Source organism: Xiphophorus couchianus, chromosome 10, assembly GCF_001444195.1.
Source record: "Xiphophorus couchianus chromosome 10, X_couchianus-1.0, whole genome shotgun sequence".
NCBI lineage: Eukaryota > Metazoa > Chordata > Actinopteri > Cyprinodontiformes > Poeciliidae > Xiphophorus > Xiphophorus couchianus.
This window is the reverse complement of record NC_040237.1, coordinates 4,752,859-4,776,064: the sequence shown is the minus strand read 5'-3', so window position 1 is coordinate 4,776,064 and position 23,206 is coordinate 4,752,859. Positions and strand designations below refer to the sequence as shown.

At 43.1% G+C, this 23,206-nt stretch overlaps 2 protein-coding genes and 1 long non-coding RNA gene across 5 annotated transcripts; 2 read left to right on the top strand and 1 right to left on the bottom strand.

The window, feature by feature from the left end:
• The first annotated feature begins 5,322 nt into the window (after positions 1–5,322).
• On the top strand, positions 5,323–11,872 carry LOC114152397 (tRNA pseudouridine(38/39) synthase-like). Of its 2 annotated transcripts, none has more exons than XM_028030298.1 (9): positions 5,323–5,483; positions 5,778–6,186; positions 7,834–8,111; positions 8,184–8,367; positions 8,453–8,562; positions 9,204–9,397; positions 11,082–11,219; positions 11,302–11,385; positions 11,704–11,872. In XM_028030298.1, exons 2-7 carry the CDS (start codon positions 5,779–5,781, stop codon positions 11,144–11,146), a joined length of 1,239 nt encoding a protein of 412 aa, XP_027886099.1. In that variant the 5' UTR covers positions 5,323–5,483; position 5,778; the 3' UTR covers positions 11,147–11,219; positions 11,302–11,385; positions 11,704–11,872. The 2 variants fall into 2 exon arrangements, with proteins under 2 accessions (XP_027886099.1, XP_027886100.1); XM_028030299.1 differs by having other exon boundaries at positions 9,225–9,397; positions 11,704–11,870.
• Positions 11,873–18,923: 7,051 nt separating this feature from the next.
• LOC114152130 (tRNA pseudouridine(38/39) synthase-like) lies at positions 18,924–22,884 on the top strand. Of its 2 annotated transcripts, none has more exons than XM_028029873.1 (7): positions 18,924–19,084; positions 19,379–19,787; positions 20,182–20,459; positions 20,532–20,715; positions 20,801–20,910; positions 21,585–21,757; positions 22,798–22,884. In XM_028029873.1, exons 2-7 carry the CDS (start codon positions 19,380–19,382, stop codon positions 22,860–22,862), a joined length of 1,218 nt encoding a protein of 405 aa, XP_027885674.1. In that variant the 5' UTR covers positions 18,924–19,084; position 19,379; the 3' UTR covers positions 22,863–22,884. The 2 variants fall into 2 exon arrangements, with proteins under 2 accessions (XP_027885674.1, XP_027885673.1); XM_028029872.1 differs by having other exon boundaries at positions 21,564–21,757.
• LOC114152133 (uncharacterized) lies at positions 21,347–22,893 on the bottom strand. The gene is made up of 2 exons (XR_003597072.1): positions 22,825–22,893; positions 21,347–21,767 (listed from the first exon to the last, which is right to left on the bottom strand). It is a non-coding gene; the product is annotated as an uncharacterized LOC114152133 (long non-coding RNA).
• Positions 22,894–23,206: the final 313 nt, after the last annotated feature.

Genomic DNA, 23,206 nt, shown 5'->3' with positions numbered 1-23,206 from the left:
TTTCTGTTTTCGGGCAGAATGTTTCCTTTTGACCGTTGGTCCTCGCAACCGCACCCGGCTGTGCCAGTCCATTGTCCTCAAGAGCCGCTGTCTCCCAAGTGCGGATTTCAGTCTTGGTGATATGTTACCAGCTGAACTGGTCCAATAACCATCAGCTAAGCCGAGCTGCATTCAGCCATAAAGTTTGTTTTTATTCAAACTTGAGCAATTTTCTAGTTGTTCTGCTGAGGTACTGATATCCGTTTGTGACATCATGCACATTGACGTCACAAAGAGTGACGCTCTCTTTGTGGAGTTAGGCTGTTCAGCTTATAGTGCTGAACATTATAAGCATCGCATCATAACCATTGCAGAAGAGAGAGAGCGAGCAAGCAAAAGGATCGTCTCCTATCAAGAGATTGAAAACGAAGGATTTTCCAGATAAAACGGCAAATCCTAACAAACAAAAGAAAACATTAAGCAGTTTTTGGATTGTCCAGATAAAAAGTATCAACAATGAATCAGAGCAATAAGGCATCGACTTCTGATTCTGGGAATGAAAAACTAGCTAGAGAGACACAGAAGCTCCATGATCTCTTGAAAGAAGTCAACTTGATTTCAGCTGAAAGACAGTCGCTGATTAAAGCCAACGAGGACTTGAAGATTCAAGTAATAAACTTAGAAAAAGCTGCACTTGTAAAAGACAAACTGCTTTTGGAGAAAGACGAGGAATTAAAAAAACTGTTCGGCAGAAACAGAATTTTAAAGGAGGATAACATACCGAAGCAGGAAAACACCTCTCTGGGGCAAAGAATCACAGACTTGGAGCAGAAAAACATCGATATGAAGCAACAAAAAGTATCAACAATGACTCAGACCAATATAGCGTCATTTTCTGATTCTAGGAGTGAAAAAATACAACAGAGTTTAGCTAGAGAGACACAGAAGCTCCATGGCATCTTGAAAGAGGTCAACACGATGTCCATTGAGAGACAGTGTCTGATTAACACAAATGAGGACTTAAAGACTCAAGTCATGAGCATTGAAAAAGCTGCAGTGGAAATACACAATCTGCTTCAAGAGAAAGAAGAGGGATTAAAACAACTGTTCAATGTAAACAGAACCTTAAAGGCAAATAACACCACATTAAAGCAGATCAACACTGCCTTGGGTCAAAGAAACACCACCCTGGAGCAGGAAAATACAGTCTTAGACCAGAAAATTACAATCCTGGAGCAGAAAAACACTGCCCTGAAGCTGAAAAGCAGTGCTCTAGAGCAGAAAAGTAATATACTGGAAAAAGAAAAGACTGCCTTCGAGCAGGAAAACACCGCCTTGGACCAGAGAATCAGCACCCTGGAAGAGGAAAATACCACCCTGGAGCAAGAAAGTAACATCATAGGAGAGGACAACATCATTCTGCTGCAGATGGTCCTTTTTTTGCAGGAGACAAATCGCGTCTTGCAGCGGAGAAACCAAGACTTGGATCGGGAAAACATCATTTTCGAGGAAGAGAACAACGAGCTGGAGGAGCAGAACACCTACCTGAATCTGAGAAGAAGGACCCTGGAGCATGAAAAATCCATCCTGATGCTCTCAATCACTTCTCTGGAGGTGAAAAGCACCACCCTGGAGCAGAGGAGCACAAACTTAGAGCAGGAAACAAATACCCTAACAATGGAAAACATCACCCTGAGGCAAAAACACACCGCCTTGGAGGAGGAAAAAAGCGCCCTTCAGCAGGAAAACACTGCCCTTAAGCAGGAAAACACCGCCCTAAAGCTGGAAAGCACCGCCCTGAAGGATATAAACACCGCCTTTGAGGAGGACAACACCGACCTGCAGCCTGAAGTGGAACAGCGGAACCAGCAACCATCTGAAGAGGAGAGCCACGAAGGCAGCCAGTCGCTTTCAGACCAGCCACAGAGGCAGCCGTCGGTATTCAGACGTGTGATGAATACGCTTCAGTGCCTGAGAGTGCCAAAGAGGCGCTTGAAAGATGGCACTTCTAAATAAAGAAGTGTCATGAGGGCTCCAAGCTTCATGCTTGATTATATGTGGCAGAAAAGCTTGAGGACAACAGGACTTTTTTGGTCAGGGGAGCTGGACACTTGGGGGCTGTTGGCAGAAGAGCTTAACGCTTGAAAGTTGTTGGCAGGGGAGGCAGGGCTTCGTAGCGAGTCTTGTTGGTTTCCGGGCTGACCTCCAGGGCTTCCTAGCGAGGCCCGTTGGTCTCCAGGCTGACCTCCAGGGCTTCCTAGCGAGGCCCGTTGGTCTCCAGGCTGACCTCCAGGGCTTCCTAGCGAGGCCGGTTGGTCTCCGAGCGGACCTTCAGGGCTTCATAGCAAGTCCCGTTGGTCTCCGGGCTGACCTCCAGGGCTTCCTAGCAAGTCCCATTGGTCTCCTGGCTGACCTTCAGGGCTTCATAGCGAGTCTTGTTGGTCTCCAAGCTGACCTCCAGGGCTTCCTAACGAGGCACGTTGGTCTCCGGGCTGACCTCCAGGGCTTCCTAGCGAGGCCCGTTGGTCTCCAGGCTGACCTCCAGGGCTTCCTAGCGAGGCCGGTTGGTCTCCGAGCGGACCTTCAGGGCTTCCTAGCAAGTCCCGTTGGCCTCCGGGCTGACCTTCAGGGCTTCATAGCGAGTCTTGTTGGTCTCCAAGCTGACCTCCAGGGCTTCCTAGCGAGGCACGTTGGTCTCCGGGCTGACCTCCAGGGCTTCCTAGAGAGGCACGTTGGTCTCCTGGCTGACCTCCAGGGCTTCCTAGCGAGGCCCGTTGGTCTCCAGGCTGACCTCCAGGGCTTCCTAGCGAGGCACGTTGGTCTCCGGGCTGACCTCCAGGGCTTCCTAGCGAGGCACGTTGGTCTCCGGGCTGACCTCCAGGGCTTCATAGCGAGTCTTGTTGGTTTCCGGGCTGACCTCCAGGGCTTCCTAGAGAGGCACGTTGGTCTCCTGGCTGACCTCCAGGGCTTCCTAGAGAGGCACGTTGGTCTCCTGGCTGACCTCCAGGGCTTCCTAGAGAGGCACGTTGGTCTCCTGGCTGACCTCCAGGGCTTCCTAGAGAGGCACGTTGGTCTCCGGGCTGACCTCCAGGGCTTCCTAGCGAGGCCCGTTGGTCTCCGGGCTGACCTCCAGGGCTTCCTAGCGAGGCCCGTTGGTCTCCTGGCTGACCTCCAGGGCTTCCTAGAGAGGCACGTTGGTCTCCTGGCTGACCTCCAGGGCTTCCTAGAGAGGCACGTTGGTCTCCTGGCTGACCTCCAGGGCTTCCTAGCGAGGCCCGTTGGTCTCCGGGCTGACCTCCAGGGCTTCCTAGCGAGGCCCGTTGGTCTCCGGGCTGACCTCCAGGGCTTCCTAGCGAGGCCCGTTGGTCTCCGGGCTGACCTTCAGGGTTTCATAGCGAGGCACGTTGGTCTCCGGGCTGACTTCCAGGGCTTCCTAGCGAGTCCTGTTGGTACCAAGGTACTTGCTCCGCCAAGGTTTCTACTCTGCCGCCAGTGTCCTCCAGGGCTGCTGTTCCGCTGGCATCCTCCTCAGATCCTTTTGGTGTTCCTTAGTTGTTTCCATTTATTTCTGCCTTGCTTTTCCACATCTGTACTTCATTGGTGATTCTAATTATTTTTATTTCTTGTTTGTAGTTATTTTTGTTTGTTCTAATTCGGTTCCTTTAGTCTACTTACTCCTTTGTGTTTGTATTTTTGTTATTTCCCCTTGTGATCCTCCAGCAGTTGGAAAATAAGGGAATCTAAAATGATTGATTGTGTATTGCAAATGTAAAGACATATTTTCTAAAAAAATAATCCTTATCTTTTTGGTTTCTTTCCTAGATCCAGTGTGACATGGCCCTGAGGTGGTTCCATCAGGAGTGTGTGGGAAACCCAATTTAAAAAAACTTATCAGTGCTTTGCGTGTTTGCCTTAGGTTCCTGAGTTTGTTGTGGTGTGCTAGTTTATGTATGGTGTATAATGGTTAATAAATTACATTTTGAAAACTATGTTTGATATTTATCCTTACAGGACTTTAATATAAGGTAGCTATGGAAAGATAGTTTAAATCCCAAGGCCCCTTACCTTTGTGAAATGAAGAGCAAATGTTTCCAAAGCAAAGTTAAAGAGTTGCTGGTAAACTGATATATTCCCATGTTATAGAGTGGGAGCAGATTATATCAAGTGGCTAAAATATTTGGTTCCCCTCTTTTCACTTTGGCAAATAATTTCAGGCAACTGAAATATCCATTCTCTAAACATAATTATAGAACATAAGGTAAAGGATTCATATGTTAAGGTAAAAGGTTAGAACAACACTGTTTGAGTTACTGATGGTATTTTATTTGTATATTTTGTAGTTCTTACAGTGTGTTCACATACAAAGGCTGTTGAATAAAGGACTGTGAACCATCAGTTTGAGAGACCATCCTTTCAACCGGGACGCTATATTGATCATTTCATACACAAACAGCTGTTAAGTACATAAAATGCTGACTAGAAAAAGCATTCCCCACATCGTTTTTGCGCCCGCTCTAGTGCAGCGCCCCTATGCGTTGCATACAGTGCATACCCCGTTTTTGCGCCACTGATTATGTTCCTATGTTGGAGGCCATTGGCTGTAGATCCGAAGATAGAGGAAATATTACAAATCGCCATTAGTGGCGCTGTTGCTGTGCACAAGAGATGTGAGCTGGCCCTGTAAAGAAGAAGACCAGGTTCCCTGTTGGAAAATAAGCGTTGCCATGTGCTACTTCCAGTTATCTGCTTGAATATTATTTTTATTTGACCTAGTGTATCATATACAACAAGATCAACTTAAAACCCCCTGAGATTATGATTATGTACAACTGATGCAGACCAGGAAGCTGAGATATTCTTTCAGGATATCGCAGATGAATGGCTCATAATTTAGGCGCAAGGCTTAGATCAAAGGATAAGTATGTGCTACAATGGTCCAATCAAAGTCCAAACCTAAATCTGAATATGTCCAAAGATTTTAAAACTGGTATAGCCTACTTTATGAAAATGATGATTTGGGACAAGGTATATTATTGTCACACAAAAATAATGCACACATAACAAAGTACTCAATTCTTGATAAAAACATGGACTATGTGTAAAAAGCATTTCTTTTCTGAACTGTACATTAAGAACACGCTGAAAGACAACATTTACTTAGGCTAACAATTCGTCTAGCGTAGAGCAGGTCAAGGTCAAAGAATAAATCTCCGTGGTAACAAATGTGTCATTGTTTTAGGGACATTAAATCAATGAAAGTTTAGATCTGGAACATCAAAAAATCTCATCTTAATCTCCTACCTCAGTTTCATCAAACAGTTCCCTGTCCTACTCTTTTTCCGGGTGGTTTCGTTGTGAACTACACTTCCCAGAATCCTCTGCGGCCTGAACGTCCGCTTGCTAAAGTTGTCCGACTCCATGTTAGCAGCAACACGGAGAGTAGCGTGCTCGTTACAGCAAGCCAAAGATTTGTTGGAAAGTGGAGATTTAACGGGAACATAAAGGTAAATTCTTAAATTTATAGAGGTAAAACTTAGAGCTTGTGTTGCACTTTATAAATCCCGTTTTCTATACCTTTTACATTAAGCTAGCAGCCTTGTAGCAGTTCTGAACTGCGAATGAACTTTTAAGTAGGTTTTCTAACAACTTGATTTATTCAGTAAATGACATTAAATGTCAGTAGTACATTTTCTTCATGCTAAATCAGAACATTCAATGTTATCTGTTTAATATTTGGAAGCCTAACAGTTTTACGCGAATGTATGTTTCGTTTTTTGTCTTTCTATCCATCTATTCAGCATGTCAGGTGATTTAATTCAGAGGATAAAGCTCTTGGAAGATGAACTGGAAAAGCTCAGGTCCCAGCTGAAGGAAAATGCTGGAGAAGACGTGGGGATGCATTCCTGTTCACCCCCCAGTGAAAGCTCGGACTTCTTGATGTCTGATGGGAACACCGGGAGCAGCAAGAAGAAGTCAGGCAAGAAGCGTCCCTTTGACTTCAGCTCACACCCCCGGCGCCATGTGGCTCTGAAGCTGGCTTACCTGGGCTGGGCCTACCAGGGCTTCGCTGTTCAGGAGAACACGGACAACACGGTGGAGGCCAGGCTGTTTGAAGCGCTGCTGAAGACACGACTGATTCAGGACCGACAGAGCTCCAACTATCACCGCTGTGGCCGAACTGATAAAGGAGTCAGTGCTTTTTCTCAGGTGAGTTTAATGTGATGAAAATCAGTCCTCCAGATGCCTTCTAGAAGGTATACGAGCTCATTTATTTTAAACATTATTTATTCAATTTATTTAATGTGACAGACAAACGCAAAATGGTTTTTCTAATTCTACATATAAATCACGCCCCCCCAACTCAACGTTTACACTCACACTTGAAAATAGTTGCAAGCATATACGCCATTATACAACCGTACATCTTTGAAAAGCATCAGGAGCAAAATGTGACTTTTACCTGATAGGTCTCCTTTAAAGTTTCTGTTTGTGGTAGGCCTGTCGCGATAAACGATAAATCGGTTAATCGTATGATAAATTAAAACTATCAGGTAATTTTAATTATCGGCACTATCGTCTCTTCCGACCTTTTTCCTCTTTCAGCTAATGAGACTGAATGAAAAAAGACTCAACTCCGGTGCTCTCCACTGACTCCTCCCTTCCTCATTTCCTTAGTGTAAAGCCCAGCGCACACGACATGATCGGCCCATTTTCAAAACCTGAGACCACACATTACCCGACAGAAATCCTAGGTAGGAACGATCGGGTTCGTTCCTGCCGTGTGGTGTCCAACAATGGGCACAAAATAATGGCTACAAGTTCAGTGAACTAATTTTAAAACCGGGCCTGCAATACATGTGGCTAGTGTCAGCGTAAAGTCCTGACTGAATGAAAATCATTAGAACCTATTTACGTCAAGTTAACGAAGAACAGCTGAACTGAAAAGTTATCGGGGTTGTCAACTGCGGTAGCAATTTGGCTCCAACTCCTCCCCTTGTCATTTCTATATTCTTTGCATGTTGAATAAACATTAATGTTGTTTCCACATATCATCTCCAATGTCCGCTGGACTTCGGGTTGCGCCGTGTCAGCTGTTTGGGATTCCCCTCCGTAATTTCCCCTCAGAAAACATGGAGGAGAATCCGCGCTTTCTGATTGGCTACCTGTCACATTCAACAGGCTGCTTTAAGCTCCCAGTTGGGAAAACCCCCGATTTGGGTCGGAGCGGCAACGACGATCAACCGTAACACACCACACAATCTTAGAAAGACCAACGTTTTAAGATTGTTGTAAGGGGAAAAATAGGAGCAGAAAAACCGTGTAGGGTGAACTATTGCATCAGGTAGTCGATGTGCCCATCTTCTCTATTTAAATCTAATTATTACTGAAGGGCAACATAATATACAGACTTCATAATCTGCACTCTTTTGGTTGAATGCAGTATTTATTTCCACTTTGGCTTTATGTTGTTTAGTTTTTTTTTTCAAGTGCGTTTTTTGTTAATGGAGACTGAGAATCCATTTTATTTTTGTTTTTGGTTGTTTTGTTTATTTTGTTTATCAGCTCAAGTGTTAAGTGTTCCTCTGAAAATAAAGTGTATCTATCTTTGGCAGGAAATCGCATGCATTATTACGTCATTTCCATTAAATCAGTGTAAAAAGGTCTTCAAACAATATTATCGTTTATCGCAATAATTTTTGAGACAATTAATCGCTCAGCAAAATTTGCTATCGTGACAGGCCTAGTGAACAGACAAGATATGGAAAATTTCAACAGGTAATAAATTTTAAAATGCAGCTGTATGTCTTGTGTATGGGCTTTAACTAAATGATAACTGATCTCTCTACGTCCCAGGTTATAACCATTGACCTGCGCTCCTCCCAGTTTTGTGGAGGACTTGGCGTAACCCTCCCTGAAAATCTCGATCTCGGCACCAAATCAAAAGCTTCTACCTCTGAGCTTCCATACGTGAAGATGCTGAATAGAGTTTTGCCGCAGGACATTCGGATCTTGGACTGGGCAGCCGCAGAGCAAGGTTTCAGTGCGCGTTTCGACTGCCAGTCCCGCACGTACCGCTACTACTTCCCCCGAGGGTCGTTGGATGTAGAGCTGATGGGAAATGCTGCAAAACGGTGAGTGTAAAACATTAAATGCTGATTTCACCCATAATTTTTCTAATATAAAGATCTTTTGGTGCTCAACAGATACGAAGGAACGCATGACTTTCGCAACCTGTGCAAAATGGACGTGGGGAATGGGGTCCTGCAGTTTGAGAGGACCATCTTGTCTGCCTCAGTCAGGCCTTTGCAGCCCCAGCAGGTTTCCAGCACAGAGCAATATGATCTGTTTGTGTTTGAGATCAAAGGTTTAGCCTTCCTTTACCACCAGGTAATAAGAGCTTAACACTCAGGTGAAGCCGGTGCATCCCTTTAAGTAGGGGGTAATTTGCAACTAACCATATGTCCTGCTGCAGGTACGTTGCATGATGGCGGTGCTTCTTTTGATAGGACAGAAGCTGGAAGCTCTGGAGATAATCAATCAACTGCTGGATGTTGAGAAAAACCCCAGAAAGCCTCAATACAGGTGACAAAACAGCGACCTGTTGGCACTTGGGCTGCTTTTTGCTGGTACAAAGAAGAATTAAGGTTCTTGAAGTACCTTGAATTTTTTATCATCAGAAAACGTTCAGGGGGATGTGATGTAGTGGCGCAGGGGTTAAGCACAACCCACATATGGAGGCCTTAGTCCTCGACGCCGCGGCTGTTCCTGGCCTGGCGACCTTTGCCGCATGTCTTCCCCTTCTCTCATTACCCACTTTCCTGTCAATTAACTATCAAATAAAGGCCACTAGAGCCAATAAAACCTTTAAAAAAAGTTCAGGAGCTCTTCTTTTTTGAACTAGTGGAAACAACATCAAACCATCAATGTTTTAGAATAAAAGAATAGCCTTAACCTTTATTAAGTAGGATAGTAAGGAAAAAACAGAAATAAATAAATTAAACCCATGTAAGATTATGTTTTTCTTCTATAGATATTTAAAACATTTACAAAAATCCTTGAACTTCCTGCTGAACCCTTGAAGCCAGGTCTGAAGAGAACCTTGGTAGAAGCACGAGCCTCTTTGTGACCCAGTGATCTTGCTGTAGAGCCACCACTCCTCTGCATCAAATAAGGACAGCAGAGGCGTTTTGATGTGTCTTTTAACAGGAGATAATTTTTCATAGGTTTGTTCTTCTGGCTTGCAGCATGGCAGTGGACTACCCTCTGGTTCTGTACGACTGCCACTTCGATGGTTTAACCTGGCAGCAAGAGGCGGAGGAGGTTAGCCACGTCCTGTCGTCACTACAGCGACACTGGACGCAGAGCGCTGTCAAAGCCCAGGTTCTGCTCGGGATGATCTGGGGTTTGGAGGAGAGAGGTGAGGAGTTCTGTGTTTAAAAAAAAAAAGGAACAAAACCAAATAAAATTGTTGAAACCTTTTTGATGCAGCTGCAGCTAAACAAACAGACATGGAGATCGAAAACTACTTGCTAAATTCTGGTCTAATGAAATCCCACTGATGGTGTGAATGCATGCCAATATTTTAATGAAAACAAGATAATAATGCACCCAAATTATGGTTTGGACAGTTGCAAGCTTGCAGGTGTTGTCAAAACATTTATGAACATTAGAAACTGTTCGTTAGCCCCTTGAAACATTAGAAAATACTTAGCATTTTATAGGAAAATATTACCAGTTTAGCTGAGTTCGTCCTGGTCGTGGAACACTGGACCAGCTCTACACCCTCGGCAGGGTCCTGGAGGGTGCATGGGAGTTCGCCCAACCAGTCTACATGTGTTTTGTGGACTTGGAGAAGGCGTTCGACCGTGTCCCTCGGGGAGCCCTGTGGGGGGTTCTCCGGGAGTATGGGGTACCGGGCCCTTTGATACGGGCTGTCAGGTCCCTGTATGACCGGTGTCAGAGTCTGGTCCGCATTGCCGGCAGTAAGTCGGGCTCGTTTCCGGTGAGAGTTGGACTCCGCCAGGGCTGCCCTTTGTCACCGATTCTGTTCATCACTTTCATGGACAGAATTTCTAGGCGCAGCCAAGGTGTTGAGGGGATCCGATTTGGTGGCCTTAGGATCTCATCTCTGCTTTTTGCAGATGATGTGGTCCTTTTGGCTTCATCAGATCGTGATCTGCAGCTCTCGCTGGAGCCACTGCTTCCGCAGGTCCCCCAAGGTCTGGAATCGGTCCTTCTCCACAATCTTCCTCAGTGTCCGGTCACCTCTTCTCATTGTGCAGCGTTTTCTGCCACACCTTTTCCTTCCCACAGACTTCCCACTGACGTGCCTTGATACAGCACTCTGGGAACAGCCTATTCGTTCAGAAATATCTTTCTGTGTCATACCCTCTTGCTTGAGGGTGTCAATGATGGCCTTCTGGACAGCAGTCAGGTCAGCAGTCTTACCCATGATTGGGGTTTTGAGTGATGAACCAGGCTGGGAGTTTTAAAGGCCTCAGGAATCTTTTGCAGGTGTTTAGAGTTCATTCGTTGTTTCAGATGATTAGGTTCATAGCTCGTTTAGAGACCCTTTTCATGATATGCTAATTTTGTGAGATAGGAATTTTGGGTTTTCATGAGCTGTATGCCAAAATCATCCATATTAAGACAATAAAAGACCTGAAATATTTCAGTTAGTGTGCAATGAATCTAAAATATATGAATGTTCAATTTTTATCATTACATTATGGAAAATAATGAACTTTATCACAATATGCTAATATTTTGAGAAGGACCTGTATATTTAGAGCAAAAACTTTTTTGGGGGGGAGGGGGACAGGAAGGGCAAGAATTTAAGTCTCTTGGTAAGTACCATTTGTAGACAGTTGGCAAAAAAAAAACTTTATTATGAAGTTGTTGTTTTTTTTTTATTGTGAAATGATGAAAATATGAAAAGGTTCAACAGCCAAAAATACTTCTGCAAAAATACTGTTGTCAACAGAAAACAGCTTTAAAAATGAAATTACATTTAGTCAGTCAAAACTGACTAAATGTAATTTAGGCATTTAGGATGTAACTTCTAACTTTTAACCTTTTTTCTACTTTAACTTTTGCTGCAGTTCAAATGCTGCGGTGCCGACACTTACACCGACTGGTCCAGAAGTGTGGGCTGGGGAAACCATGAAGCCGTGCCAGATTCCTGCTGCCCGGAGAAGAGAGAAGGCTGTGGACATGACAAGGAAAAAGCTCACAGAAAGGTCTGCTCTGCTGAGATATTTCAGCTGAAGAGTCTAACCACATTTCTGAGGATAAACAGTTAAACTCTGTCTTCTTCCTCAGGGATGTATCTCAGCTATAAAGCTCTTTCTGTTGAAGAATCTGGTGTGGGTCGGCGGTGTTTGCATTGCTCTTGGAATCACAGAGGTAAACTGCTTATAAAGTTTTAATAAGATGTCAGAAGCCTTAAATTATGTAAAAATGTATTCATTAAAAGCCAGAATGTGAATCAAAGGCAGGCTTTAGATCTTCCCTTGGGAAAATACACGACAGAAGCACATGTTTAGCCACTGCATTTATGGAGCAAATGTAAATTTTACCTGGTAGGATTCTGCAAAAATCAGACTCCATTCTTACTCAAGCAAATTAAAAGTCAGTTATATTATTTTAAAAGCTAAAGCAACTCTTTAGGTATGCTACATTATTTCATTCCCAGCGTCTAACTCCATCTTTTACCCTTTGCAGGTGTTTGGCGTGGTAGTCGGAGTGTGCCTCTGCCTGGACATTAAACGCAAAAATTATGAGAATGTCGACTAATTCATCATCACAACCATCTTTACACATCAACAAACAAACTTGTTTGATCATAATATACATTTTTGTTTTATGTGATTATATGCTCAAAAACATTCTCCTTGCTTAAACCTCTAGGTTTAAGCTCAATAAAGAACCTAAAAAAAATTTCGATCCATATTCTATGTTAATTTTAAACTGTTTACCTGTTAGTTCTTTCTAAGAACAGAGCTCAAATCAATAGGTTGTACAGGTTAAAGGTTATTGGCTCTTTGAATTAATCCATTCATATGATGAATTAGCCTACTTAGCAAAACAAAGTCAGAGATGATGGGAGATGTCCGAGTTAAATGCAGAGCAATATTGGAAGACATTTTTTTCAAATCTTAAAAAAAAAAAGAACAACAATTTGAAACTTGGCCAAAGGTTCACCGCTTAGGATGCTTCTAACCAGCAGAAACAGGGAGGCTGGGCACAGATGACGTAGCTAAATAAAGGACAATACAGGAAGAAAACTTGTTAAAAGCAACACAAGACCTAACCCTCCTGTTGTGTTCGTTTCTAGGGTGTTTGTGGGTCAATTTGACCCGGGGAGTGTTTAATCATGCAATAGTGTCAGAAGCCAAAAAATTCCTCCAAAACATTTTTGTATCTGATTATTAACTCCAATACTAACCATTTCAATCAATATTTGCGCAACGATGTTTTTTTATTTCTCACAAATTAAGGATCAATGACGACAACCTACTCATTTACTAATTTGGACATAAAAAATGGAATTTACATTTTTTTATGTCCACTAAAAATCAACCTAGGCACAAAAAAACTATAATTTTCTTGAATTTCCTGTGCATACAGTGTTTTTATGGAGACACTTAAAAAAAAGAGTTAAATAAAAACAGAGCAATATTTCATCATTAAATAATGTGAGCCAAAGAGCCACTTGTGTCTCCAAAGATTCGGGTTGCAGATCCCTGATTTAGTAGATGGAAAGTGTGATCCTATCTTCATACAGCAGTTAAAAGAGTAGTACCATTATTTTTAATTCATTAAATTAATTTTTATTAAAAATAATTTTTGTGTATTTTCAATAATACCTTAAAAAGAAAATTGTGAAGAAAAAAAAATATCTACCACTGAATATTTTAAAAATACATTTATTTAGTATAATTTCTTTAGAACCCCTATTAGCCCCGTCTAGAACCGGCCCTGCCTGCAGGTCTGGTCTGGTGCACTTTGGCTTAGCATGTTTTTTCTTCATTGTCAGATTATCCAAACTGGTAAACCGCATTAATAAAATATTAGTGAAATAATATATTAAATGACCACTGGGCAATTATTCATAAAATATATCAACATTTTTGAATAAAACACACAAAAAGTAATATAATGTAGGAAATATTTATGTATTTACTGTTAATCTATTCGTATGATTTGTTCTTTAAATGGCCACTTATTTTGGCTAATGCTATTATTTATTAAATATCATCCAAACTCAACATCCTAAGCAAAGAATCAAACCACAATAGTGAACTAAAATCGCAATAAGAAACTTAATCAATCATAACTAAATGTTCTGTACCATGTCAGCATCAGGAGATGATTGAGGATGAAGAGAGGCTGATTTCTGGTTCTTAAGGTTCTGATGGGTCTGCGGTTCCTCTCCTGATCCATTCTGTCTGACATACAGCAGCACACTGCGCCACGACGGACACTTTTCTTTTTTTTGTCTTTCGATGTACACAGTATCCGTCCTAACTGAAATTGTTCAGCTTATAATGGCGTCTTTTTTCTCACGTCTGTATTTTTAAAAGCGTTTTTGCTTCTTAGGACATGGAATCGGGTCGAGGACGTTTTAAAAAGACGCGGGTTGATAGCAGCTCACCGCGGCTGCGTAGTGTCCGTCTCTAGGCAACCGTGACGTTCAGCGTCGGTCCGTAGCGTTCTGGGGTCCTTTAGTTCCCACCACGACAATTTAGCTGACCTTAATATTTCCTGTGTTTTATTTTGGTCATTATTGTTAAACTTAGTGTTGATGTGTGTATGATAGGCGTTTCTATCGGACAGTTATGTATCGGTTCAATACGGGACGCACATTTAACGGCCAAATATGGGACGACTCCGTATTTTACGGGAAGGGTGGCGACCTGATTCATACAGTTTTAGGGGTAGGCCTAGGTACGCCACTTTCAACCAGTTAGCCCGTTTCCTCTTTTTCTGTTTTCGGGCAGAATGTTTCCTTTTGACCGTTGGTCCTCGCAACCGCACCCGGCTGTGCCAGTCCATTGTCCTCAAGAGCCGCTGTCTCCCAAGTGCGGATTTCAGTCTTGGTGATATGTTACCAGCTGAACTGGTCCAATAACCATCAGCTAAGCCGAGCTGCATTCAGCCATAAAGTTTGTTTTTATTCAAACTTGAGCAATTTTCTAGTTGTTCTGCTGAGGTACTGATATCCGTTTGTGACATCATGCACATTGACGTCACAAAGAGTGACGCTCTCTTTGTGGAGTTAGGCTGTTCAGCTTATAGTGCTGAACATTATAAGCATCGCATCATAACCATTGCAGAAGAGAGAGAGCGAGCAAGCAAAAGGATCGTCTCCTATCAAGAGATTGAAAACGAAGGATTTTCCAGATAAAACGGCAAATCCTAACAAACAAAAGAAAACATTAAGCAGTTTTTGGATTGTCCAGATAAAAAGAATGAATCAGAGCAATAAGGCATCGACTTCTGATTCTGGGAATGAAAAACTAGCTAGAGAGACACAGAAGCTCCATGATCTCTTGAAAGAAGTCAACTTGATTTCAGCTGAAAGACAGTCGCTGATTAAAGCCAACGAGGACTTGAAGATTCAAGTAATAAACTTAGAAAAAGCTGCACTTGTAAAAGACAAACTGCTTTTGGAGAAAGACGAGGAATTAAAAAAACTGTTCGGCAGAAACAGAATTTTAAAGGAGGATAACATACCGAAGCAGGAAAACACCTCTCTGGGGCAAAGAAACACAGACTTGGAGCAGAAAAACATCCATATGAAGCAACAAAAAGTATCAACAATGACTCAGACCAATATAGCGTCATTTTCTGATTCTAGGAGTGAAAAAATACAACAGAGTTTAGCTAGAGAGACACAGAAGCTCCATGGCATCTTGAAAGAGGTCAACACGATGTCCATTGAGAGACAGTGTCTGATTAACACAAATGAGGACTTAAAGACTCAAGTCATGAGCATTGAAAAAGCTGCAGTGGAAATACACAATCTGCTTCAAGAGAAAGAAGAGGGATTAAAACAACTGTTCAATGTAAACAGAACCTTAAAGGCAAATAACACCACATTAAAGCAGATCAACACTGCCTTGGGTCAAAGAAACACCACCCTGGAGCAGGAAAATACAGTCTTAGACCAGAAAATTACAATCCTGGAGCAGAAAAACACTGCCCTGAAGCTGAAAAGCAGTGCTCTAGAGCAGAAAAGTAATATACTGGAAAAAGAAAAGACTGCCTTCGAGCAGGAAAACACCGCCTTGGACCAGAGAATCAGCACCCTGGAAGAGGAAAATACCACCCTGGAGCAAGAAAGTAACATCATAGGAGAGGACAACATCATTCTGCTGCAGATGGTCCTTTTTTTGCAGGAGACAAATCGCGTCTTGCAGCGGAGAAACCAAGACTTGGATCGGGAAAACATCATTTTCGAGGAAGAGAACAACGAGCTGGAGGAGCAGAACACCTACCTGAATCTGAGAAGAAGGACCCTGGAGCATGAGAAATCCATCCTGATGCTCTCAATCACTTCTCTGGAGGTGAAAAGCACCACCCTGGAGCAGAGGAGCACAAACTTAGAGCAGGAAACAAATACCCTAACAATGGAAAACATCACCCTGAGGCAAAAACACACCGCCTTGGAGGAGGAAAAAAGCGCCCTTCAGCATGAAAACACTGCCCTTAAGCAGGAAAACACTGCCCTTAAGCAGGAAAACACTGCCCTTAAGCAGGAAAACACCGCCCTGAAGGATATAAACACCGCCTTTGAGGAGGACAACACCGACCTGCAGCCTGAAGTGGAACAGCGGAACCAGCAACCATCTGAAGAGGAGAGCCACGAAGGCAGCCAGTCGCTTTCAGACCAGCCACAGAGGCAGCCGTCGGTATTCAGACGTGTGATGAATACGCTTCAGTGCCTGAGAGTGCCAAAGAGGCGCTTGAAAGATGGCACTTCTAAATAAAGAAGTGTCATGAGGGCTCCAAGCTTCATGCTTGATTATATGTGGCAGAAAAGCTTGAGGACAACAGGACTTTTTTGGTCAGGGGAGCTGGACACTTGGGGGCTGTTGGCAGAAGAGCTTAACGCTTGAAAGTTGTTGGCAGGGGAGGCAGGGCTTCGTAGCGAGTCTTGTTGGTTTCCGGGCTGACCTCCAGGGCTTCCTAGCGAGGCCCGTTGGTCTCCAGGCTGACCTCCAGGGCTTCCTAGCAAGGCCCGTTGGTCTCCGGGCTGACCTCCAGGGCTTCCTAGCAAGTCCCATTGGTCTCCTGGCTGACCTTCAGGGCTTCATAGCGAGTCTTGTTGGTCTCCAAGCTGACCTCCAGAGCTTCCTAACGAGGCACGTTGGTCTCCGGGCTGACCTCCAGGGCTTCCTAGCGAGGCCCGTTGGTCTCCTGGCTGACCTCCAGGGCTTCCTAGCGAGGCCCGTTGGTCTCCAAGCTGACCTCCAGGGCTTCCTAGCGAGGCACGTTGGTCTCCTGGCTGACCTCCAGGGCTTCCTAGCGAGGCCCGTTGGTCTCCGGCCTGACCTCCAGGGCTTCCTAGCGAGGCCCGTTGGTCTCCGGACTGACCTCCAGGGCTTCCTAGAGAGGCACGTTGGTCTCCGGGCTGACCTCCAGGGCTTCCTAGAGAGGCACGTTGGTCTCCTGGCTGACCTCCAGGGCTTCCTAGAGAGGCACGTTGGTCTCCTGGCTGACCTCCAGGGCTTCCTAGAGAGGCACGTTGGTCTCCTGGCTGACCTCCAGGGCTTCCTAGAGAGGCACGTTGGTCTCCTGGCTGACCTCCAGGGCTTCCTAGAGAGGCACGTTGGTCTCCTGGCTGACCTCCAGGGCTTCCTAGCGAGGCCCGTTGGTCTCCGGGCTGACCTCCAGGGCTTCCTAGCGAGGCCCGTTGGTCTCCGGGCTGACCTCCAGGGCTTCCTAGCGAGGCCCGTTGGTCTCCGGGCTGACCTTCAGGGTTTCATAGCGAGGCACGTTGGTCTCCGGGCTGACTTCCAGGGCTTCCTAGCGAGTCCTGTTGGTACCAAGGTACTTGCTCCGCCAAGGTTTCTACTCTGCCGCCAGTGTCCTCCAAGGCTGCTGTTCCGCTGGCATCCTCCTCAGATCCTTTTGGTGTTCCTTAGTTGTTTCCATTTATTTCTGCCTTGCTTTTCCACATCTGTACTTCATTGGTGATTCTAATTATTTTTATTTCTTGTTTGTAGTTATTTTTGTTTGTTCTAATTCGGTTCCTTTAGTCTACTTACTCCTTTGTGTTTGTATTTTCGTTATTTCCCCTTGTGATCCTCCAGCAGTTGGAAAATAAGGGAATCTAAAATGATTGATTGTGTATTGCAAATGTAAATACATATTTTCTAAAAAAATAATCCTTATCTTTTTGGTTTCTTTCCTAGATCCAGTGTGACATGGCCCTGAGGTGGTTCCATCAGGAGTGTGTGGGAAACCCAATTTAAAAAAACTTATCAGTGCTTTGCGTGTTTGCCTTAGGTTCCTGAGTTTGTTGTGGTGTGCTAGTTTATGTATGGTGTATAATGGTTAATAAATTACATTTTGAAAACTATGTTTGATATTTATCCTTACAGGACTTTAATATAAGGTAGCTATGGAAAGATAGTTTAAATCCCAAGGCCCCTTACCTTTGTGAAATGAAGAGCAAATGTTTCCAAAGCAAAGTTAAAGAGTTGCTGGTAAACTGATATATTCCCATGTTATAGAGTGGGAGCAGATTATATCAAGTGGCTAAAATATTTGGTTCCCCTCTTTTCACTTTGGCAAATAATTTCAGGCAACTGAAATATCCATTCTCTAAACATAATTATAGAACATAAGGTAAAGGATTCATATGTTAAGGTAAAAGGTTAGAACAACACTGTTTGAGTTACTGATGGTATTTTATTTGTATATTTTGTAGTTCTTACAGTGTGTTCACATACAAAGGCTGTTGAATAAAGGACTGTGAACCATCAGTTTGAGAGACCATCCTTTCATCCGGGACGCTATATTGATCATTTCATACACAAACAGCTGTTAAGTACATAAAATGCTGACTAGAAAAAGCATTCCCCACATCGTTTTTGCGCCCGCTCTAGTGCAGCGCCCCTATGCGTTGCATACAGTGCATACCCCGTTTTTGCGCCACTGATTATGTTCCTATGTTGGAGGCCATTGGCTGTAGATCTGAAGATAGAGGAAATATTACAAATCGCCATTAGTGGCGCTGTTGCTGTGCACAAGAGATGTGAGCTGGCCCTGTAAAGAAGAAGACCAGGTTCCCTGTTGGAAAATAAGCGTTGCCATGTGCTACTTCCAGTTATCTGCTTGAATATTATTTTTATTTGACCTAGTGTATCATATACAACAAGATCAACTTAAACCCCCCTGAGATTATGATTATGTACAACTGATGCAGACCAGGAAGCTGAGATATTCTTTCAGGATATCGCAGATGAATGGCTCATAATTTAGGCGCAAGGCTTAGATCAAAGGATAAGTATGTGCTACAATGGTCCAATCAAAGTCCAAACCTAAATCTGAATATGTCCAAAGATTTTAAAACTGGTATAGCCTACTTTATGAAAATGATGATTTGGGACAAGGTATATTATTGTCACACAAAAATAATGCACACATAACAAAGTACTCAATTCTTGATAAAAACATGGACTATGTGTAAAAAGCATTTCTTTTCTGAACTGTACATTAAGAACACGCTGAAAGACAACATTTACTTAGGCTAACAATTCGTCTAGCGTAGAGCAGGTCAAGGTCAAAGAATAAATCTCCATGGTAACAAATGTGTCATTGTTTTAGGGACATTAAATCAATGAAAGTTTAGATCTGGAACATCAAAAAATCTCATCTTAATCTCCTACCTCAGTTTCATCAAACAGTTCCCTGTTCTACTCTTTTTCCGGGTGGTTTCGTTGTGAACTACACTTCCCAGAATCCTCTGCGGCCTGAACGTCCGCTTGCTAAAGTTGTCCGACTCCATGTTAGCAGCAACACGGAGAGTAGCGTGCTCGTTACAGCAAGCCAAAGATTTGTTGGAAAGTGGAGATTTAACGGGAACATAAAGGTAAATTCTTAAATTTATAGAGGTAAAACTTAGAGCTTGTGTTGCACTTTATAAATCCCGTTTTCTATACCTTTTACATTAAGCTAGCAGCCTTGTAGCAGTTCTGAACTGCGAATGAACTTTTAAGTAGGTTTTCTAACAACTTGATTTATTCAGTAAATGACATTAAATGTCAGTAGTACATTTTCTTCATGCTAAATCAGAACATTCAATGTTATCTGTTTAATATTTGGAAGCCTAATAGTTTTACGCGAATGTATGTTTCGTTTTTTGTCTTTCTATCCATCTATTCAGCATGTCAGGTGATTTAATTCAGAGGATAAAGCTCTTGGAAGATGAACTGGAAAAGCTCAGGTCCCAGCTGAAGGAAAATGCTGGAGAAGACGTGGGGATGCATTCCTGTTCACCCCCCAGTGAAAGCTCGGACTTCGTGATGTCTGATGGGAACACCGGGAGCAGCAAGAAGAAGTCAGGCAAGAAGCGTCCCTTTGACTTCAGCTCACACCCCCGGCGCCATGTGGCTCTGAAGCTGGCTTACCTGGGCTGGGCCTACCAGGGCTTCGCTGTTCAGGAGAACACGGACAACACGGTGGAGGCCAGGCTGTTTGAAGCGCTGCTGAAGACACGACTGATTCAGGACCGACAGAGCTCCAACTATCACCGCTGTGGCCGAACTGATAAAGGAGTCAGTGCTTTTTCTCAGGTGAGTTTAATGTGATGAAAATCAGTCCTCCAGATGCCTTCTAGAAGGTATACGAGCTAATTTATTTTAAACATTATTTATTCAATTTATTTAATGTGACAGACAAACGCAAAATGGTTTTTCTAATTGTTCTACAAATAAAACACGCCCCCCCAACTCAACGTTTACACTCAGCTTGAAAATGGTTGCAAGCATATGCGCCATTATACAACCGTACATCTTTGAAAAGCATCAGGAGCAAAATGTGACTTTTACCTGATAGGTCTCCTTTAGAGTTTCTGTTTGTAAACAGACAAGATATGGAAAATTTCAACAGGTAATAAATTTTAAAATGCAGCTGTATGTCTTGTGTATGGGCTTTAACTAAATGATAACTGATCTCTCTACGTCCCAGGTTATAACCATTGACCTGCGCTCCTCCCAGTTTTGTGGAGGACTTGGCGTAACCCTCCCTGAAAATCTCGATCTCGGCACCAAATCAAAAGCTTCCACCTCTGAGCTTCCATACGTGAAGATGCTGAATAGAGTTTTGCCGCAGGACATTCGGATCTTGGACTGGGCAGCCGCAGAGCAAGGTTTCAGTGCGCGTTTCGACTGCCAGTCCCGCACGTACCGCTACTACTTCCCCCGAGGGTTGTTGGATGTAGAGCTGATGGGAAATGCTGCAAAACGGTGAGTGTAAAACATTAAATGCTGATTTCACCCATAATTTTTCTAATATAAAGATCTTTTGGTGCTCAACAGATACGAAGGAACGCATGACTTTCGCAACCTGTGCAAAATGGACGTGGGGAATGGGGTCCTGCAGTTTGAGAGGACCATCTTGTCTGCCTCAGTCAGGCCTTTGCAGCCCCAGCAGGTTTCCAGCACAGAGCAATATGATCTGTTTGTGTTTGAGATCAAAGGTTTAGCCTTCCTTTACCACCAGGTAATAAGAGCTTAACACTCAGGTGAAGCCGGTGCATCCCTTTAAGTAGGGGGTAATTTGCAACTAACCATATGTCCTGCTGCAGGTACGTTGCATGATGGCGGTGCTTCTTTTGATAGGACAGAAGCTGGAAGCTCTGGAGATAATCAATCAACTGCTGGATGTTGAGAAAAACCCCAGAAAGCCTCAATACAGGTGACAAAACAGCGACCTGTTGGCACTTGGGCTGCTTTTTGCTGGTACAAAGAAGAATTAAGGTTCTTGAAGTACCTTGAATTTTTTATCATCAGAAAACGTTCAGGGGGATGTGATGTAGTGGCGCAGGGGTTAAGCACAACCCACATATGGAGGCCTTAGTCCTCGACGCCGCGGCTATCGCAGGTTTGATTCCCAGCCTGGCGACCTTTGCCGCATGTCTTCCCCTTCTCTCATTACCCACTTTCCTGTCAATTAACTATCAAATAAAGGCCACTAGAGCCAATAAAACCTTTTTAAAAAGTTCAGGAGCTCTTCTTTTTTGAACTAGTGGAAACAACATCAAATCATCAATGTTTTAGAATAAAAGAATAGCCTTAACCTTTATTAAATAGGATAGTAAGGAAAAAACAGAAATAAATAAATTAAACCCATGTAAGATTATGTTTTTCTTCTATAGATATTTAAAACATTTACAAAAATCCTTGAACTTCCTGCTGAACCCTTGAAGCCAGGTCTGAAGAGAACCTTGGTAGAAGCACGAGCCTCTTTGTGACCCAGTGATCTTGCTGTAGAGCCACCACTCCTCTGCATCAAATAAGGACAGCAGAGGCATTTTGATGCGTCTTTTAACAGGAGATAATTTTTCATAGGTTTGTTCTTCTGGCTTGCAGCATGGCAGTGGACTACCCTCTGGTTCTGTACGACTGCCACTTCGATGGTTTAACCTGGCAGCAGGAGGCGGAGGAGGTTAGCCACGTCCTGTCGTCACTACAGCGACACTGGACGCAGAGCGCTGTCAAAGCCCAGGTTCTGCTCGGGATGATCTGGGGTTTGGAGGAGAGAGGTGAGGAGTTCTGTGTTTTAAAAAAAAAAAAGGAACAAAACCAAATAAAATTGTTGAAACCTTTTTGATGCAGCTGCAGCTAAACAAACAGACATGGAGATCGAAAACTACTTGCTAAATTCTGGTCTAATGAAATCCCACTGATGGTGTGAATGCATGCCAATATTTTAATGAAAACAAGATAATAATGTACCCAAATTATGGTTTGGACAGTTGCAAGCTTGCAGGTGTCAAAACATTTATGAACATTAGAAACTGTTCGTTAGCCCCTTGAAACATTAGAAAATACTTAGCATTTTATAGGAAAATATGACCAGTTTAGCTGAGTTATTAATACCTCAAACACATCGTTATTCTTCTGTTTATTTTTCCCTTCAATGGGTTTTGAAACTGTGAAATCCTGGCTGTGTTCTTCCATATACAGTGCTTGGTATAAAGTGTTTTCACCCTTTGAACTTTCAACATTTTTACATTATAACTACAAACCTCAATGTGTTTTATTGAGATTTTGTGTGATGAACCAACTCAATGTAGCACATTATTATGAAGTGAAAGAAGGATGTTGTTGTTTGAGGGACCATGCTGGTTTTGTACAAATGAAATTCGGAATAGGTTTGCGTGCTTCAGTCGTCAGCTCCCTTTATTTTGATACTCTTAGATAAAATGAATTATAACTAATTGCCTCTATGTGGATCACAAGTTTTTTCTTCAGCATGGAATATATTTAGAGCAAAAACTTTTTTGGGGGGGAGGGGGACAGGAAGGGCAAGAATTTAAGTCTCTTGGTAAGTACCATTTGTAGACAGTTGGCAAAAAAAAAACTTTATTATGAAGTTGTTGTTTTTTTTTTTATTGTGAAATGATGAAAATATGAAAAGGTTCAACAGCCAAAAATTCTTCTGCAAAAATACTGTTGTCAACAGAACCAGCTTTAAAAATGAAATTACATTTAGTCAGTCAAAACTGACTAAATGTAATTTAGGCATTTAGGATGTAACTTCTAACTTTTAACCTTTTTTCTACTTTAACTTTTGCTGCAGTTCAAATGCTGCGGTGCCGACACTTACACCGACTGGTCCAGAAGTGTGGGCTGGGGAAACCATGAAGCCGTGCCAGATTCCTGCTGCCCGGAGAAGAGAAAAGGCTGTGGACATGACAAGAAAAAAGCTCACAGAAAGGTCTGCTCTGCTGAGATATTTCAGCTGAAGAGTCTAACCACATTTCTGAGGATAAACAGTTAAACTCTGTCTTCTTCCTCAGGGATGTATCTCAGCTATAAAGCTCTTTCTGTTGAAGAATCTGGTGTGGGTCGGCAGTGTTTGCATTGCTCTTGGAATCACAGAGGTAAACTGCTTATAAAGTTTTAATAAGATGTCAGAAGCCTTAAATTATGTAAAAATGTATTCATTAAAAGCCAGAATGTGAATCAAAGGCAGGCTTTAGATCTTC